The 21,103-nt window shown below is 43.5% G+C and overlaps 1 protein-coding gene across 1 annotated transcript in view; it reads left to right on the forward strand.

Annotated features, from left to right (window-relative positions):
* The window catches only part of CYP39A1 (cytochrome P450 family 39 subfamily A member 1), a 105,806-nt gene extending 92,437 nt beyond the window's left edge, over positions 1 to 13,369 (forward strand). Inside the window, exons 12-13 of the mRNA XM_077291560.1 lie at positions 2,866 to 2,956; positions 11,293 to 13,369. Of these exons, the coding sequence (XP_077147675.1) occupies positions 2,866 to 2,937 (72 nt within the window). The 3' untranslated portion in view covers positions 2,938 to 2,956; positions 11,293 to 13,369. The remainder of the gene's footprint in view (positions 1 to 2,865; positions 2,957 to 11,292) is intronic.
* The last annotated feature ends 7,734 nt before the right edge of the window (positions 13,370 to 21,103 follow it).

Below are 21,103 nucleotides of genomic sequence, written 5' to 3' on the forward strand. Positions count from 1 at the left end.
GCATCTGGTGGCTTTTAGAAGAGGAGCCAAGATCTCTTGGCAATAAAGCACCAGCAGATTAGTGATCTCAGTATGGAGGGAGATAAAGAGATGAACAATGGATTTATCTGATTATTGCGTTCTGTTCAGTTCATGTAACTTTATTGCTTATGTCATGCTCAGGGAAATAACACAATCTGGTGCCATCAGATTTCTTAAAGAATAACTGTCCTTTTACACAAAAAACTGTAGACAATGCTTGATCTTGCTGCTGTCATCCCCACAAGCTTTAATAGCTTTTGTTGCCCATTTCCGTCTATTGAGTCCAGGTACTGTCCTGATTCTCTTTCCCTGTCACTAAAAGAACCACCCACTAAAAAGAGTGAATATTGTCATTGCCATTCTGCCAGCACTATATGTACTAGGATTCCTGTACCTCCCAAGCATGCATTGTGTTTGCCATTGTTCACTGGTTTGCCAGCCCTGAATTGTGAAATAACGAAGAAAAGCAGGAAACCAGGAGCAAAGAGAAACAGACTCTCTCCTGCTATCTGGTGAGACAGAGACCCTCCCCCGGCTGTCTGGGGAGAAAGAGACCCTCCCCCATTTGTGTGAGGAAAACCTCTCCAGCTGTCTGGGGAGACAAAGACCCTCCCCCAGCTGTCTGGGGAGACAGAGACCCTCTCCAGCTGTGTGGGGAGACCCTCCCCCGGCTGTCTGGGGAGAAAGAGACCCTCCCCTGGCTGTCTGGGGAGACAGAGACCCTCTCCAGCTGTGTGGGGAGACCCTCCCCCGGCTGTCTGGAGAAATAGAGACCCCAGCTGTGTGGGGAAACCCTCCCTGGCTGTCTGGGGAGACAGAGACCCTCCCCTGGCTGTGTGGAAAAACAGAGACCCTCCCCTGGCTGTCTGGTGAGACAGAGACCCTCCCCTGGCTGTCTGGAGAAACAGAGACCATCCCCTGGCTGTCTGGGGAGACAGAGACCCTCTCCAGCTGTGTGGGGAGACCCTCCCCCAGCTGTCTCGGGAAATAGAGACCCTCCCCTGGCTGCCTGGGGAGACAGAGACCCTCCCCCAGCTGTGTGGGGAAACCCTCCCCGGCTGTGTGGGGAGACAGAGACCCTCCCCTGGCTGTCTGGGGAGAAAGAGACCCTCCCCTGGCTGTCTGGGGAGAAAGAGACCCTCCCCTGGCTGTCTGGGGAGAAAGAGACCCTCCGCTGGCTGTCTGGGGAGACAGAGACCCTCCCCCATTTGTGTGGGGAAAACCTCTCCATCTGTCTGGGGAGACAGAGACCCTCCCCCGGCTGCCTGGTGAGACAGAGCCTCCCCCAGCTGTCTAGGAAAGCAGAGACCCTCTAATGGTTGTCTGAGGAGGCAGAGAACCTCCCCCGACTGTCTGGGGAGGCAGAGACCCTCTACCTTCTGTCTGGTGAGGCAGAAACCCTCCCCCAACTGTCTGGTGAGACAGAGACGCTCCCCCGCTGTCTGGTGAGACAGAAACCCTCCCCCGCTGTCTGGTGAGGCAAAGACTCTCCCTCATTTTCTGTAATTAATCTCAGCTTCTCTGCTGCTAGACCTGGATTACACTTAACAACAGGCAGTAACCAGCAAAATAGACAGAAGGGGGACACCTAATGAAAAATCACAGAGTAATTTTTTGGGAATAAAACAAAAAAAATTCTGTCAAATTGTCTTCAAGTGGAGAGACCATTTTATAGTAAATTATTATTATAGTCATCATTTCGGGTGACTTATTATAGTCACATGCGGGTGAGAGAGGTGAAAAGGGCTCCTATTTCACATATACACATTTACAACCAATCTAAACAGTGCAGCTGGTGATTATATCTTACATAAGGGAATAATATAACATGGAGGTTGCTCCCTTAGACTTGAAGATCGGTTCATCTTTAAAGATGCGTACTTCTTGGAAAGCCCCTTTTTTGGTAACCAGCCCCTTTAAACATAAGCTTGCTTCTGGAACCGCCAGCAATCAGTTGTAATTTGCAGATGACTCTGGCAACTAGTGTCCAATTTCCCTGCAGCACCACCACAGGTGATATGAAGTATTACATGGTGCTCATTGAAATATGTAGTCTGTCTGTATACACTTGTGTGCCAGGTCCTCCAGAGAGAAATGGGCTTTTTTTTTGGCCGTGGTACAGTTGATTTGTTGAAATTATAAATATTGATCCCTTGATATGTGCTCATTCTAATAATGAAAATTTATATTAGGGAATTGTAGAAAATTACAATGTGTAGGGTTAGAAAAACATGGCTGATTTCCGCCAAAAACTGCCCCTGTCCCATGTTAAGTATAGTATTAAATGGGTTGTTCAATACTCGGAGAGACAGTTCTTAAATATTATATTCTCCCTTGTAAAATAAAAATACTATCCATTCACCTCTTGAAATGGTGCCTCACCAGCACTCTCGGTGCTGGGATTTCCGAGGCTTATGGGACATTGGCTGCTGTTCTCACGTTCTTCGGATGATCCTCAGACATTTGGGAAAGGTGTGATGGCTCCAGCCCAATAGCAGCCACTGATTGGCTGCAGTGCTCACTCGAGCTTCGGGAGGCCCTACAGTGCTGGTACGGCGCCGGTACGGGAGTATAGGGTGTTTTTATTTTCGCAAGGTAGAATGTATTATTTAAGAAGGGGTTGTCCAAGTAGTAGCTCAACCCTATGCATTTCTTCAGAGCTGAGCTGCAAGTTTTGGTCTTCTGGGAATTTTCCACCAGTGCCATTCCATGATTTTTTTAGTTCCTCTTTATTAGTCCGGTTTTACATCCGTTAGTGCCGCCTGGAGAATTGTGATTTCTGGTTCCTATAAGCTGCCATATTTGTATGTCGTGAACATTTGCACTTTTTTCAATGTTTTGCAGAGCAATCTACACTTGGTAGGAACTCAACAACCGGACGGACCTTGTCGTGTGACGTTCAAACTAAGGGAATGACGATAGAAGTTGATAAAATGTAAGTATCGCGGGAAGCTATGGCATCTTATCTGCTGACAGAACTATGTAGTCTATATTTAAAGGGGGCTGATAAAGTGGTTGATTTCTGGGGGTCTGACCTTGGCGTCCCCCCCGATCCAGCGATCCTGGTTTTGGAGTAACACATGTGATTGGAGCATTGGTCTTGGGACAATTGCTCCATCCAGCTTGGGTTCTCTAGAGCGCCGCTCTTGGGATAGGTGAGACGTTATGGTGGGCTAGTCCCTTTTTAGGGGCTTGTCTGGTTTGGAAAACACATTATCAAATGTCTTCTTGGAATAGGATCTATATTCATTTACATTTCCAGCATGGAGGTCAGCTGTAAAAGGCATTTCTTGCTCAGGAGGAGAACACATGAGGCGCATACATACACAAACCATTGATTTCAATGAGAACTGTGTAATGCTTCATTTCACCTGTGGTGGCGCTGTAGAAAAACAGAACACTTGAGGATCATTTCATCTAACGATCACAGTTGATCGCTTACAGTCTGAGCAGGGGAGCAGCCTGTTATCAGTTATGTAGGACCTTTTCCTGAAAAGCCATGAAGAGAAAATTCTTCATAAAAGGGCTCATACTCATTTGCGAGAAAAACGGACGAGTACAATCCAAGAAAAAATAGGATTGCACTCGGACCAATGTTATTCAATGGGTTACATCTCATCTGTGATTTTATTTCTCAGGGAAACAAAAAACATGTTCCAGCTCCATGGTAAAATTCAGGCGTTATATCTTTATTAAATCCTGCTTAAAAACAATGGCTGTAAAGCTCTCCACGGGCACACAGGACAACGAGCGACGCGTTTCGATCCAAGCGGATCTTTATCCAAGCTCATTTTTATTTCTCATCTGAAATTGGACTGAGAAAAAAAATCGCAGCATGCTGTGCTTTGCTACGTATCTCAGACAAGAGTCGCCTATGTAAGTCAATGGAAGTGAGAAAGAAAACACACAGCACTCGCACCATACGAGTGCTGTCCGATTTTTAAGCATCGTGTCCTTTGAAAAGCTGGTAACTCATATGTGGTGTACAGTAAAATCACACCTGACAGGTTATAATAGAATAAATAGAATAGATATATACACATAGAACACACATATACACGTATATATACAGTACAGACCAAAAGTTTGGATACATCTCATTTAAAGATTTTTCTGTATTTTCATGACTATGAAAATTGTACATTCACCCTGAAGGCATCAAAACTATGAATTACCACATGTGGAATTATATACTTAACAAAAAAGTGTGAAACAACTGAAAATATGTCTTATATTCTAGGGTCTTCAAAGTAGCCACCTTTTGCTTTGATGACTGCTTTGCACACTCTTGGCATTCTGTTGATGAGCTTCAAGACGTAGTCACCGGGAATGGTCTTCCAACAATCTTGAAGGAGTTCCCAGAGATGCTTAGCACTTGTTGGCCCTTTTGCCTTCACTCTGCCGTCCAGCTCACCCCAAACCATCTCGATTGGGTTCAGGTCTGGTGAGTGTGGAGGCCAGGTCATCTGGTGTAGCACCCCATTACTCTCCTTCTTGGTCAAATAGCCCTTACACTGCCTGGAGGTGTGTTTGAGGTCATTGTCCTGTTGAAAAATAAATGTCTGCTGCTAGAACTCTGTGTGGCATTGACCTGGTCTCTAATCTGAGCTGCTGTTAACCTGCGATTTCTGAGGCTGGTGACTCGGATAAACTTATCCTCAGAAGCAGAGGTGACTCTTGGTCTTTCTTTCCTGGGGCGGTCCTCATCTGAGCCAGTTTCTTTGTAGAGCTTGATGGCTTTTGCCACTGCACTTGGGGACACTTTCAAAGTTTTCCCAATTTTTCAGACTGACTGACCTTCATTTCTTAAAGTAATGATGGCCACTCGTTTTTCTTTACTTTGCTGCTTTTTTCTTGCCATAATACAAATTTTAACAGTCTATTCAGTAGGACTATCAGCTGTGTATCCATCAGACTTCTGCACAACACAACTGATGGTCCCAACCCCATTTATAAGGCAAGAAATCCCACTTATTAAACCTGACAGGGCACACCTGTGAAGTGAAAACCATTCCCGGTGACTACCTCTTGAAGCTCATCAAGAGAATGCCAAGAGTGTGCAAAGCAGTCATCAAAGCAAAAGGTGGCTACTTTGAAGAACCTAGAATATAAGACATATTTTCAGTTGTTTCACACTTTTTTGTTAAGTATATAATTCCACATGTGTTAATTCATAGTTTTGATGCCTTCAGTGTGAATGTACAATTTTCATAGTCATGAAAATACAGAAAAATCTTTAAAAGAGAAGAAGGTGTGTCCAAACTTTTGGTCTGTACTGTACATACTGTACATATATATATAAACACCTCTATTCTAACTATTCTAGTCTAACCTGTCAGTGTGATTTTACAGGAATTGCCGGCTTTTCTATCTATCTATCTATCTATCTATCTATCTATCTATCTATCTATCTTTCTATCTATCTATCTATCTACTATTATATATATATATATATATATATATATATATATATATATATATATATATATATATATATATATATATATATATATATATACATACAGTTAGGTCCATATATATTTGGACAGAGACAACATTTTTCTAATTTTGGTTATAGACATTACCACAATGAATTTTAAACAAAACAATTCAGATGCAGTTGAAGTTCAGACTTTCAGCTTTCATTTGAGGGTATCCACATTAAAATTGGATGAAGGGTTTAGGAGTTTCAGCTCCTTAACATGTGCCACCCTGTTTTTAAAGGGACCAAAAGTAATTGGACAGATTCAATAATTTTAAATAAAATGTTCATTTTTAGTACTTGGTTGAAAACCTTTTGCTGGCAATGACTGCCTGAAGTCTTGAACTCATGGACATCACCAGACGCTGTGTTTCCTCCTTTTTGATGCTCTGCCAGGCCTTCACTGCGGTGGTTTTCAGTTGCTGTTTGTTTGTGGGCCTTTCTGTCTGAAGTTTAGTCTTTAACAAGTAAAATGCATGCTCATTGGGTTGAGATCAGGTGACTGACTTGGCCATTCAAGAATATTCCACTCCTTTGCTTTACTAAACTCATGGGTTGCTTTGGCTTTATATTTTGGGTCATTGTCCATCTGTAGTATGAAACGACGACCAATCAGTTTGGCTGCATGTGGCTGGATCTGAGCACACAGTATGGCTCTGAAGACCTCAGAATTCATTCGGCTGCTTCTGTCCTGTGTCACATCATCAATAAACACTAGTGACCCAGTGCCACTGGCAGCCATGCATGCCCAAGCCATCACACTGCCTCCGCCGTGTTTTACAGATGATGTGGTATGCTTTGGATCATGAGCTGTACCAAGCCTTCGCCATACTTTTCTCTTTCCATCATTCTGGTAGAGGTTGATCTTGGTTTCATCTGTCCAATGTTCTTCCAGAACTGTGCTGGCTTTTTTAGATGTTTTTTAGCAAAGTCCAGTCTAGCCTTTTTCTTCTTGATGCTTATGAGTGGCTGCACCGTGCAGTGAACCCTCTGTATTTACTTTCATGCAGTCTTCTCTTTATGGTAGATTTGGATATTGATACGCCGACCTCCTGGAGAGTGTTGTTCACTTGGTTGGCTGTTGTGAAGGGGTTTCTCTTCACCATGGAGATTATTCTGCGATCATCCACCACCATTGTCTTCCGTGGGCGCCCAGGTCTTTTTGCATTGATGAGTTCACCAGTGCTTTCTTTCTTTCTCAGGATGTACCAAACTGTACATTTTGCCACTCCTAATATTGTAGCAATTTCTCGGGTGGATTTTTTCTGTTTTTGCAGCTTAAGGATGGCTTGTTTCACCTGCATGGAGAGCTCCTTTGACCGCATGTTTACTTCACAGCAAAACCTTCCAAATGCAAGCACCACACCTCAAATCAACTCCAGGCCTTTTATCTGCTTAAATGAGAATGACATAGCAAAGGGATTGCCCACACCTGTCCATGAAATAGCCTTGGAGTCCATTGTCCAATTACTTTTGGTCCCTATAAAAACAGGGTGGCACATGTTAAGGAGCTGAAACTCCTAAACCCTTCATCCAATTTTAATGTGGATACCCTCAAATGAAAGCTGAAAGTCTGAACTTCAACTGCATCTGAATTGTTTTGTTTAAAATTCATTGTGGTAATGTCTATAACCAAAATTAGAAAAATGTTGTCTCTGTCCAAATATATATGGACCTAACTGTATATATATATATATATATATATATATATATATATATATATAATATACATACACTCACCGGCCACTTTATTAGGTACACCATGCTAGTAACGGGTTGGACCCCCTTTTGCCTTCAGAACTGCCTCAATTCTTCGTGGCATAGATTCAACAAGGTGCTGGAAGCATTCCTCAGAGATTTTGGTCCATATTGACATGATGGCATCACACAGTTGCCGCAGATTTGTCAGCTGCACATCCCAAAGATGCTCCATACAAGGCAGGATGGATCCATGCTTTCATGTTGTTTACGCCAAATTCTGACCCTACCATCCGAATGTCGCAGCAGAAATCGAGACTCCTCAGACCAAGCAACGTTTTTCCAATCTTCTACTGTCCAATTTCGATGAGCTTGTACAAATTGTAGCCTCAGTTTCCTGTTCTTAGCTGAAAGGAGTGGTACCCGGTGTGGTCTTCTGCTGCTGTAGCCCATCTGCCTCAAAGTTCGACGCACTGTGCGTTCAGAGATGCTCTTAGGCCTACCTTGGTTGTAACGGGTGGCGATTTGAGTCACTGTTGCCTTTCTATCAGCTCGAACCAGTCTGCCCATTCTCCTCTGACCTCTTGCATCAACAAGGCATTTCCGCCCACAGAACTGCCGCTCACTGGATTTTTTTTCTTTTTCGGACCATTCTCTGTAAACCCTAGAGATGGTTGTGCGTGAAAATCCCAGTAGATCAGCAGTTTCTGAAATACTCAGACCAGCCCTTCTGGCACCAACAACCATGCCACGTTCAAAGGCACTCAAATCACCTTTCTTCCCCATACTGATGCTCGGTTTGAACTGCAGGAGATTGTCTTGACCATGTCTACATGCCTAAATGCACTGAGTTGCCGCCATGTGATTGGCTGATTAGAAATTAAGTGTTAACAAGAAGTTGGACAGGTGTACCTAATAAAGTGGCCAGTGAGTGTATATATATATATATATGCAAAAAGAAAAAAAAAGAGCATGAACCGCACATCCCAAAATCATACGTTGATCTAAAGCCACTAGGCAAAAATTTAAATACTGAACATGAGGTTTTCAGTTTAACATTCTGATCAGACTGTATGAAGCCCACTGCCCCTTCACGGCAAACCTCGTAGTGGGTCCTAACACCCTAACGGAGCGGAGCCGTGCGGCGACCACCGCCGCAGCGGCCATGCACCAGCAGGGCAGACAGCCTGTTGCCCCACAGCACCCATGCTGCGAGACTGAGCTCCCATGACTCCAGACCGCGCCGCCCCACCAGCACACAGCCACAGCAACAATGGCCGCCACACGGCACCAGCACCAAAAATGAAGGGAGCATTTAAACTCACCTTCCTCCAGCTCTTCAGTGAGAGCCAAAATGGGCTAGACCGCTTACTTTGCAGTCTCCTGCTAATTAAAATCACCTGAGTCAAATGATTTTAATTAGCAGGAGACTGCAAAGTAAGGGGTCTAGCCCATTTTGGCTCTCACTGAAGAGCTGGAGGAAGGTGAGTTTAAATGCTCCCTTCATTTTGGTGCTGGTGCTGTGTGGCGGCCATTGTTGCTGTGGCTTTGTGCTGGTGGGGCGGCGCGGTCTGGAGTCATGGGGGCTCAGTCTCGCAGCATGGGTGCTGTGGGGCAACAGGCCGTCCGCCCTGCTGGTGCATGGCCGCTGCGGCGGTGGTCGCCGCACGGCTCCACTCCGTTAGGGCGTTAGGACCCACTACGAGGTTTGCCGTGAAGTGGCAGTGGGCTTCATACAGTCTGATCAGAATGTTAAACTGAAAACCTCATGTTCAGTATTTAAATTTTTGCCTAGCGGCTTTAGATCAACGTATGATGTTGGGATGTGCGGTTCATGCTCTTTTTTTTTTCTTTTTGCACATAGCATATACAGTGGGGCAAAAAAGTATTTAGTCAGTCAGCAATAGTGCAAGTTCCACCACTTAAAAAGATGAGAGGCGTCTGTAATTTACATCATAGGTAGACCTCAACTATGGGAGACAAACTGAGAAAAAAAAAAAAAACAGAAAATCACATTGTCTGTTTTTTTATCATTTTATTTGCATTTTATGGTGGAAAATAAGTATTTGGTCAGAAACAACATTTCATCTCAATACTTTGTAATATATCCTTTGTTGGCAATGACAGAGGTCAAACGTTTTCTGTAAGTCTTCACAAGGTTGCCACACACTGTTGTTGGTATGTTGGCCCATTCCTCCATGCAGATCTCCTCTAGAGCAGTGATGTTTTTGGCTTTTCGCTTGGCAACACGGACTTTCAACTCCCTCCAAAGGTTTTCCATAGGGTTGAGATCTGAGACTGGCTAGGCCACTCCAGGACCTTGAAATGCTTATTACGAAGCCACTCCTTCGTTGCACTGGCGGTGTGCTTTGGATCATTGTCATGTTGAAAGACCCAGCCACGTTTCAACTTCAATGCCCTTGCTGATGGAAGGAGGTTTGCACTCAAAATCTCACGATACATGGCCCCATTCATTCTTTCATGTACCTGGATCAGTCGTCCTGGCCCCTTTGCAGAGAAACAGCTCCAAAGCATGATGTTTCCACCGCCATGCTTTACAGTAGGTATGGTGTTTGATGGATGCAACTCAGTATTCTTTTTCCTCCAAACACGACAAGTTGTGTTTCTACCAAACAGTTCCAGTTTGGTTTCATCAGACCATAGGACATTCTCCCAAAACTCCTCTGGATCATCCAAATGCTCTCTAGCAAACTTCAGACGGGCCCGGACATGTACTGGCTTAAGCAGTGGGACACATCTGGCACTGCAGGATCTGAGTCCATGGTGGCGTAGTGTGTTACTTATGGTAGGCCTTGTTACATTGGTCCCAGCTCTCTGCAGTTCATTCACTAGGTCCCCCCGCGTGGTTCTGGGATTTTTGCTCACCGTTCTTGTGATCATTCTGACCCCACGGGGTGGGATTTTGCGTGGAGCCCCAGATCGAGGGAGGTTATCAGTGGTCTTGTATGTCTTCCATTTTCTAATTATTGCTCCCACTGTTGATTTCTTCACTCCAAGCTGGTTGGCTATTGCAGATTCAGTCTTCCCAGCCTGGTGCAGGGCTACAATTTTGTTTCTGGTGTCCTTTGACAGCTCTTTGGTCTTCACCATAGTGGAGTTTGGAGTCAGACTGTTTGAAGGTGTGCACAGGTGTCTTTTTATACTGATAACAAGTTTAAACAGGTGCCATTACTACAGGTAATGAGGGGAGGAAAGAGGAGACTCTTAAAGAAGAAGTTACAGGTCTGTGAGAGCCAGAAATCTTGATTGTTTGTTTCTGACCAAATACTTATTTTCCACCATAAAGTGCAAATAAAATGATAAAAAAACAGACAATGTGATTTTCTGGATTTTTTTTTCTCAGTTTGTCTCCCATAGTTGAGGTCTACCTATGATGTAAATTACAGACGCCTCTCATCTTTTTAAGTGGTGGAACTTGCACTATTGCTGACTGACTAAATACTTTTTTGCCCCACTGTATATATATATAATTGGCTTTTGTTTCTCCAACGATCAGACCAATGGTAGAGTAAAAGGTAATTTTAATTTATCCATTAAAATTCCAGGTTTCTTCAATAACTATTTTGTATGCATTCAGTCCCTTATGGGCTGATTTTTCTCAGTTTGAAAGGGATGTAAGGGGTAACATTTCTCCATCTGGAGAGTGACGTGCCAAACCTGGCATATCAGAGTGAGGAGACTTATAAGCCATGTATGCTCTTCTGGGAAATTGAGACAATTTGCATACTCGGATGGAGAGAAAATGGTTATGTGACCCTAGCCTTAGGATCACCGAAACAGTGAGCAAAAAAATGACACTTCCTAATTCAGATTTCATTGAAATAAAATGCGTACTCCCATCTTATATAGGGATTGACAGGATTATATAATTGTTGGGGGTCTTACCTCTGAATGAGGGGGCCGCTGCCGCCACACTGGTTTAGTTTTCCCTGTTTAACGGTGGTCCACCCGCAAACTCGGTGATCAACAGCTAAATCACCGTTTCGCCCCCTTCAGTTTCGGGATTGATGATGTATCGCTGATTTATAATTTTATGATAACCAAAGTATCTCATGTTGTTTTCTCTCTAGGTCCTGATTGCAGAGAAACATCTACAAGATTCTCCATTTCTGACTCTCTTTTTTTCTTCTTTTAGAAATAATGATATACTAATTTATTTTTTATTGATGTTAGATATAATATTTCGTAATTTAAAAATGTGATGATTATAATAAAAAAATATTTCCATGAGCCCTTTTTGTGGTGCTCACCCCCAGGTCTGCACAAGTCCTGCACATATTCTTTACTAATACTCCAGACTTGGCAAGAGACTCCCGGTACAGAAGGCAAGAAATATTATGGTATGTTTGAAGTTTTTCCGACGCGTTTCTGGAGTTTCTCCATACCATGGTGCTACTGACTCTACTGATCATGGACCTACAGCCCTTCAAGCCTCTGACTAGGGATCCTGCGCCTGGACACATGACGGCAGTAACAGGAACCTCCTTCTCTCCCTGTGTTCGAAATATGTACAATTATATAGTTTACAAAAGGTGAACTGTCCCTTGTTAACCCCTGTAGGGCCAGGGGTCCTCAACCAATTTGTTCCAACGTATGATCTTGGCGATCAGCGTGAGTTTAGTGGGTCTGATCTGTGGGTCAAAATTAAGTTACAGGTCTGTATTTGTTTAGGAGGTATGGTCTGGGGTCTGTATGTTTTTGGAGCATGGTCTGGGTTCTGTATTTGTTTAGGGGATATGGTCTGTGGTATACATTTGTTTAAGGGGTATGGTCTGGGGTCTATATTTGTTTAGGAGGTATGCTCTGGGGTTTATATTTATTTAGGGGTATGGTTTTGAGTCTATATTTGTTTAGGGGGTCTGATCTAGGGTTTGTATTTGTTTAGGGGCTATAGTCTGGGGTATGTATATGTTTAAGGCGTCTGATCTGGGGTCTGTATTTGTTTAGGAGATTTGATCTTGGTATGTATTTGTTTAGGGGGTATGGCCTGGGGTCTGTATTTATTTACGGGGTATGGTCTTGAACTATATTTGTTTAGGGGTTATGATCTGGGATCTGTATTTGTTTAGGCGATTTGGTCTTGGTATGTATTTGTTTAGGGGATATGGTTTGGGGTCTGTATGTGTTTAGGCGGTATGGTCTGGGTATTTGTTTAGGGGATCTGGTCTGGGGTTTGTATTTGTTTAGGAGGTCTAGTCTAGGGTCTGTGTTTGTTTAACAGATATGGTCTGGGGTCTGTATTTGTTTAGGGGGTATGGCCTGGGGTCTGTATTTATTTACGGGGTATGGTCTTGAACTATATTTGTTTAGGGGGTATGGTCTGGGATCTGTATTTGTTTAGGAAGTATCGCCTGTGTCTGTATGTGTTTAGGGGGTATGGTCTCTGTCTGTTTGTGTTTAGGGTGTCTGTCTGGTTCTGTATTTGTTTAAGGGGTCTCATCTGGGATCTATATTTGTTTAGCAGGTCTAGTCTGGGGTTCTGTATTTTTCTAGCGGGACTGGTCTGGAGCCTTTGTTTAGGGTGTCTGGCCTGGGGTCTGTATTTGTTTAAGGGGTCTTTTCTGGGGTCTGTATTTGTTTAAATATTTCTTTGTTTGGGGGCCCTGTATTTCTTGGGATATAATCTGGGCCCCGGATTATGGGTTTTCTGTTTAGGTGGACTCTGTGGGATCTATTGTTTTCCTTTAGGGATCTACTCTGTGGTGTGCATTTTTTAGGGGGCTTGGGTCTCTATTTTGGGATTTTTAGTGGTCTGTATTGATTATGGAGTGTGATGAGGGGTAACACGGGCAATACTTAGATTAGGGCTTATGCTATATGAATGTGCTTGGTATATGGTAAAATAATAATAATAATAATTAAGCTTTTTACATCACTTCTTGATTTTCTCTGCTGTCACTTTTCGAAAATTCCAGTGGACTATAGTCATAAATTAACTGCATCAGATCAACCTTTTGAGATTGTTTTTTTCGTGGCACTTTGTAATTTATGATAATGGTAAATTTAGGTCGATATGTTTTGTGTTTATTTATTAACAAAATATCAGCATTTTGACAAAAATGTAAAAAAAAAAAATAGCAATGTTCAAACTGTGAATGATTTTCCCTTTAATTCAGATAGTAAAACAACATAAAAACATTAATAAATTATATTTTCCTCATGTCTTCTTTACATCAGCATCGTTTGTAAAATGTTCTTTTATTTTACAAATACAAATACACTGGCGCTCAACACTTCTTCCCACTAAGGACTGTGGGACTGCTCTGTAAAAACGCCCAGCTGCTGGTATCTCCAGAATATGTGCCACTTCTGAAAGACCAAAAAGGAAAACTCAAAATAGATACCGCGCTTAGGTGTATAAAATGGACTGCCTATGATAACCAGGATAAACCACAAAAGTGTGAAATGATAAAATCCAATGATGGTGGGCCCGAAGGTACCCACCAAAATACCTGTAGGTGATTATGAGGACGCACTAAACAGCAGGATACCTGTCAGCTGCCCTATACGGATATCAGTGCACAAAAAAATTCCCTCAGAATATAAGTGTTGGTTCAAAGAACCCTTACCGTATAATGTCACTAGTTTCACGCTGAGCTCTTCCTGGTGTATGTCCAAGGGGGCGTGCAGGCTACCGTAGGTGGTTGCGACGGGCGCAAAGTAATCCTGCAGCTGACGGGCGACAGATGGACACACAGGTAGTAGTCCTGCGCGAGCTGCGTGGGGTGTAGCTAGTAAGTGCAGAGCCAGAGAGCGCCCCGGCCGGAGGCGTCCCTGGTTGCACTTAGAAACAAAGATGGCCGGCGCTGCTAAGCAGCGTGTGACGTCACAGGCACTAAGGAGCCCTGCTGGGACCAAAAAGCAAACCAACGCGTTTCAAAGGGTAATCGCCCTTCTTCGTCAGACGAAGAAGGGCGATTACCCTTTGAAACGCGTTGGTTTGCTTTTTGGTCCCAGCAGGGCTCCTTAGTGCCTGTGACGTCACACGCTGCTTAGCAGCGCCGGCCATCTTTGTTTCTAAGTGCAACCAGGGACGCCTCCGGCCGGGGCGCTCTCTGGCTCTGCACTTACTAGCTACACCCCACGCAGCTCGCGCAGGACTACTACCTGTGTGTCCATCTGTCGCCCGTCAGCTGCAGGATTACTTTGCGCCCGTCGCAACCACCTACGGTAGCCTGCACGCCCCCTTGGACATACACCAGGAAGAGCTCAGCGTGAAACTAGTGACATTATACGGTAAGGGTTCTTTGAACCAACACTTATATTCTGAGGGAATTTTTTTGTGCACTGATATCCGTATAGGGCAGCTGACAGGTATCCTGCTGTTTAGTGCGTCCTCATAATCACCTACAGGTATTTTGGTGGGTACCTTCGGGCCCACCATCATTGGATTTTATCATTTCACACTTTTGTGGTTTATCCTGGTTATCATAGGCAGTCCATTTTATACACCTAAGCGCGGTATCTATTTTGAGTTGTTCTTTTATTTTGTTAGCATTTTAGGAGGTTTAACACTGTAGTAGTACCGTCATTTTTCAAGAAAATTTTTTAAAAATTTACTTTTTTAGGTACCTGTCCAGGTTTGAAGTGACTTTAAGGGTCCCATATATTGGAAAACTCCCAAAAATGGTACCATTTTAAAAACAGCACCTCCTTACATATTGAAAACTGCTGTCAAGTGGTTTATTAACCCTTCAAGTGATTTTCACGAATTAATGCAAAGTGGTATGACTGAAATTAAAAAGTGTATTTTTGCCACCTAAGTGTCACTAACTTCTGAACAGGTTACAACAGCCGGCAGATTGTAAGGCCGCTATTTGACCGTAAATTGCCATGGCAAACATCAGGACAGCAGAATCATGATCTCAGGGTGCCCATGGGGTTAAATAGGGAGCCCTCACTCTCTGTTAACCATTTATATGATCTAGTCACTATTGACAGAAGCATCTAAAGGGTTAAACAGATATGAACGGTGCCAACACTGATCTTGGCTGATGCAGCAAGTTGTCAGCTATAGTGTACAGCCGACAGCTGCTGGATTGTCACCTGTATGGGGAGGCTATTCTCTTATATATCAGGTCAGTAAAGAGAAGTATTGGCGGTCATTAACTAAAGCACAACAGTAATCTTGAAAAAATTAGAAAGGTGCTCAAATAATCCAATGGCCACATAATACCGCTACATAATACCAATACAGTCTGCAAATAATGGTTCCTTACAGTTCAGTAATAATAGCATCATATTATCCACAATATAATGTCAACACAATGTAAAAATAACAGTCATATGATGCTTAAAGGGGAACTGTCATTTGTCGTAAATACGTTATTGTTTTACGTGGTGTAAATCCTGCCGTTCTCCTGAATCTGGTGATGTTTTCCTGTTGTTTCTGCACCTCTCCGTACCTTAGATACGGCCTCCTATTCCTTCCGTATACATCTATTCTTGATATTTAAGTGGGCGTGGTCCTCAAGAAGACGTCCCAGAGAAGAGTTGAGGACCACACCCACTTTTTTTTAAAGACTATCTTTACATACGAGGAAAAAGGAGTCATATCTCAGGAATGGAGAAGCGCAGGAACAAAAGAAATACAATGCCGGATTCGTGAGAACAGCGGCATTTACACCAGGTTAAATATTGACATGTTTATGTTTAAGTGACAGTTCCCCTTTAAGCTTCATATAATTGTTATTTTTACATTGTGGTGACATTATATTATGGATAATATGGTGCTATAATAAAGAACAATATTTGGGCACTATATAAATTTTATTTGCACACTGTAAGATTAAAAATGTGCACAGGTAAAAACATATATACTGTAAGTGTCATCCTGTGCACTAACGGTACTACCACCATATACAGTGGGGAAAATAAGTATTTAAAACTCATATAATGTGATTTTCTTGTTTTTTATTTTTAGATTCTGTCTCTCACAGTTGATAAAAATTACAGACCTCTCCATTCTTTGTAGGTGGGAAAACTTGCAGAGTCGGCAGTGTATCAAATACTTATTTTCCCCACTGTACTTCCCTAGTGATAGCTTAGGATCCTCAAACTGTAGAAAGAGTGCCGATCCTGACGAAGGGCTGCTTTATGTAGCCACAGCCTCTCTGCATTACACATCTATATCTATAGTGGACACTTTAAGGAAAAGTGATCACATCTCCGATAGGACGGCAAGTTCTTGTTCTGTATTATTTTGACATTTTCTGTGTAATCTATGCGTACACCAGGCAATTTTTAAAATTCCAAAATGCAAAATTCAACATTTACAGGGATTGTATAATTATGGTGACATATCCCACTCCATATTCTCCTTGGATAATGTGATGTAAATAAGAATAGAATTAGGCAGAAATCGCTGAATTCACGATGTCTCAGGAACCGCGGCCCGGGGCTAATCACCCACCACTTGACATTTGAAGCTTGCGTTAAAATATATATTTTAGAACGTCTCCTGAAACCAGTAGGGCTATACTTGAGGAGGTTATGGGCATTAAAGGGGTTCTCCAGTCTTACGGTATTGATGACCTAAGTCATCAGTATTAGATCGGTGGGGGTCCGATACCAGACACCCCTACCAATCAGATGTTCTCAGCTGAAATGGCGGCCAAATACAATCAGTGAATGAAGTCAAACAGCACAGCTCCTTACACTGTGCAGTGTTTACTTCTGGATACAGATGCTCAGCTCTGTTGTGAATTCTGCTCTTGGGTTCCCTCCGGTGGTTGTTGGTGGTAGTGCAGTTGTCTCTGGGTTGTAATCCAGGGCAGGTGTTTCTGCTGATTGCAGCTCTACTGAGGTATTTAGGTGTGCAGGATCCATTAGCCCTTGCCAGTTGTCCATTGTTCTTGGAGGTTTTGCATCTCTGTCTGTTCCTCCTGCCCTGCTGCCAATTCAGCTAAGATAAGTGTCTGTTTTTTTGTCTCTACAGCACACATGCTGTGTGCTTTACAATTCAGTGCAATTCATTGTGTTTTTTTGTCCAGCTTAGACTGTGTTAGGATTTTTTCAGTCACGTTGGATTCTCAGGAGATGCAGATATACATTCCATGTCTTTAGTTAGATGTGGTATTTTTGTATAATCTGCTGTGGATATTTTTAGGGTTTTAATACTGACCGCTTAGTATTCTGTCCTATCCTTTTCTATTTAGTAAGAGGTGCCTCTTTCGCTAAATCCTGTTTTCTGCCTGCGTGTGTCTTTCCTCTTATACTCACAGTCAATATTTGTGGGGGGCTGCCTATCCTTTGGGGTTCTGCTCTGAGGCAAGATAGAATTCCCATTTCCATCTATAGGGGTATTTAGTTCTCCGGCTGTGTCGAGGTGTCTAGGATGTGTTAGGTACACCCACGGCTACTTCTAGTTGCGGTGTCAGTTTAGGGTTTGCGGTCAGTACAGGTTCCACCTTCTCCAGAGGAAGTCTCATGCGGCTCCAAGGTCACCGGATCAGAACAGTACAACTGGCCCACAATGAGTTAAATGCATCTCAGAAGAAGGGAAGAAAGGTGTTGAGCCATTTTTTTTTCTGTAGCCTGTTTTGTCTTTCCTTCCCTCTTTTTCTCTGGGTGGCTGAGGAGTCTTGTGCTAGCATGGATGTTCAGGGATTAGCTTCTCGTGTAGACCAGCTTGCTGCTAGGGTACAGGGTATTTCTGATTATATTGTTCAGACTCCGGTTTTAGAGCCTAGGATTCCTACTCCTGATTTGTTTTTTTGGGGACAGGTCCAAATTTTTGAGTTTTAAAAACAACTGTAAACTGTTTTTTGCTCTGAAACCTCGTTCCTCTGGTGATCCCATTCAGCAGGTTAAAATTGTCATCTCGCTGCTGCGTGGCGATCCTCAGGATTGGGCATTTTCCCTGGAATCTGGGAATCCGGCCTTGCTTAATGTAGACGCCTTTTTTCAGGCTCTAGGATTATTATATGATTAACCAAATTCTTTGGATCAAGCGGAGAAGACCTTGTTGGCCCTGTCTCAGGGTCAAGAAGCGGCAGAATTGTATTGTCAGAAATTTAGAAAATGGTCTGTGTTGACTAAATGGAATGATGATGCTTTGGCGGCAATTTTCAGAAAGGGTCTTTCTGAATCCGTTAAAGATGTTATGGTGGGGTTTCCCACGCCTTTCGGTCTGAGTGATTCTATGTCTCTGGCCATTCAGATTGATCGGCGCTAGCGGGAGCGCAGAGCTGTGCGCGCTGTGGCGTTGTCCTCAGAGCAGATGCCTGAGCCTATGCAGTGTGATAGGATTCTGTCTAGAACGGAACAACAAGGATTCAGACGTCAGAGTAGGTTGTGTTTTTATTGTGGCGATGCTTCTCATGTCATTTCAGTCTGCCCTAAGCGTACAAAGAGAATCGCTAGTTCAGTTACCATTAGGTTACTGTACAACCTAAATTTCTGTTATCTGTGTCCTTGATCTGCTCATTGTCATCATTTTCTGTCATGGCGTTTGTGGATTCAGGTGCCGCTTTGAACTTAATGGACTTTGAATTTGCCAGGCGTTGTGGTTTCCCCTTGCAGTCTTTGCAGAACCCTATTCCTTTAAGGGGCATTGATGCTACACCTTTGGCTAAAGATAAACCCCAGTTTTGGACACAGGTGACCATGTGCATGGCGCCAGCCCATCAGGAAGATTGTCGTTTTCTGGTGTTGCATAATTTGCATGATGCTATTGTGCTGGGTTTTCCATGGTTGCAGGTACATAATCCTGTGTTGGATTGGAAGTCTATGTCTGTGACTAGTTGGGGTTGTCAGGGGGTTCATAATGACGTTCCTTTGATGTCAATCTCCTCTTCCTCCTCTTCTGAAATTCCAGAGTTTTTGTCTGATTTTCAGGATGTATTCGATGAGCCCAAGTCCAGTTCCCTTCCACCGCACAGGGACTGTGATTGTGCTATTGACTTGATTCCAGGCTGTAAGTTTCCTAAGGGCCGACTTTTCAACCTGTCTGTGCCTGAACATACCGCCATGCGGAGTTATGTTAAGGAGTCTTTGGAGAAAGGACATATTCGGCCATCTTCTTCGCCGATGGGAGCAGGTTTTTTTTTTGTTGCTAACAAGGATGGCTCCTTGAGACCCTGTATTGATTATCGCCTCTTGAATAAGATCACGGTCAAGTTTCAATACCCTTTACCTTTGCTTTCCGATTTGTTTGCTAGGATTAAGGGGGCTAGTTGGTTTACTAAGATTGACCTTCGGGGGGCATATAATCTTGTTCGTATTAAGCAGGGTGATGAATGGAAAACTGCGTTTAATACGCCCGAAGGCCATTTTGAATACCTTGTGATGCCATTCGGGCTCTCTAATGCTCCATCTGTTTTTCAGTCCTTCATGCACGACATCTTCCGGACTTATCTTGATAAATTCATGATTGTATATTTGGATGACATTTTAATTTTTTCCGATGATTGGGAGTCTCATGTGGAACAGGTCAGGATGGTATTTCAGATCCTTCGTGATAATGCTTTGTTTGTGAAGGGGTCTAAGTGTCTCTTTGGAGTGCAGAAGGTTTCTTTTTTGGGCTTCATTTTTTCTCCCTCATCTATAGAGATGGATCCGGTTAAGGTTCAGGCCATTCATGATTGGATTCAGCCCACATCCGTGAAGAGCCTTCAGAAATTTTTGGGCTTTGCTAATTTTTATCGCCGTTTCATTGCTAACTTCTCCAGTGTGGTTAAACCCTTGACCGATTTGACGAAGAAAGGCGCTGATGTGACGAATTGGTCCTCTGCGGCTGTCTCTGCCTTTCAGGAGCTTAAACGCCGATTTACTTCTGCCCCGGTGTTGCGTCAACCAGATGTTTCTCTTCCGTTTCAGGTTGAGGTTGACGCTTCTGAGATTGTGGCAGGGGCCGTTTTGTCTCAGAGGAATTCTGTTGGTTCCTTGATGAAACCGTGTGCCTTCTTTTCCCGTAAGTTTTCGCCTGCTGAACGCAATTATGATGTCGGCAATCGGGAGTTGTTGTTATGAAGTGGGCGTTTGAGGAATGGCGACATTGGCTTGAGGGAGCTAAGCACCGTATTGTGGTCTTGACCGATCATAAAAATCTGATTTACCTCGAGTCTGCCAAACTGCTGAATCCTAGACAGGCTTGATGGTCCCTGTTTTTTTCCCGTTTTGATTTCGTGGTCTCGTATCTTCCGGGTTCTAAGAATATTAAGGCTGATGCCCTCTCTAGGAGTTTTTTGCCTGATTCTCCTGAGGTCCTTGAACCGGTCGGCATTTTGAAAGAAAGGGTGGTCCTTTCTGCCATTTCCCCTGATTTACGACGGGTTCTTCAGGAATTTCAGGCTGACAAACCTGACCGCTGTCCAGTGGGGAAACTGTTTGTTCCTGATAGATGGACTAGGAGAGTGATTTCTGAGGTTCATTGTTCTGTGTTGGCTGGCCATCCTGGTATTTTCGGTACCAGAGATTTGGTTGGTAGGTCCTTTTGGTGGCCTTCTTTTTCGCGAGATGTGCGTTCTTTTGTGCAGTTCTGTGGGACTTGTGCGCGGGCCAAGCCTTGTTGTTCCCGTGCTAGTGGGTTAATTTTGCCTTTGCCGGTCCCTGAGAGGCCCTGGACGCATATTTCTATGGATTTTATTTCAGATCTTCCGGTTTCCCAGAGGATGTCGGTTATCTGGGTGGTTTGTGACCGGTTCTCTAAGATGGTTAATTTGGTGCCTTTGCCTAAATTGCCTTCCTCTTCTGATTTGGTTCCGTTGTTTTTTCAGCATGTGGTTCGTTTGCATGGTATTCCGGAGAATATTGTGTCCGACAGAGGTTCCCAGTTTGTTTCTAGGTTTTGGCGAGCCTTTTGTGCTAGGCTGGGCATTGATTTGTCTTTTTCTTCCGCATTTCATCCTCAGACAAATGGCCAGGCCGAGCGAACTAATC

This window comes from Ranitomeya variabilis, chromosome 2 (genome assembly GCF_051348905.1).
Source record: "Ranitomeya variabilis isolate aRanVar5 chromosome 2, aRanVar5.hap1, whole genome shotgun sequence".
Taxonomy (NCBI): Eukaryota; Metazoa; Chordata; class Amphibia; order Anura; family Dendrobatidae; genus Ranitomeya; species Ranitomeya variabilis.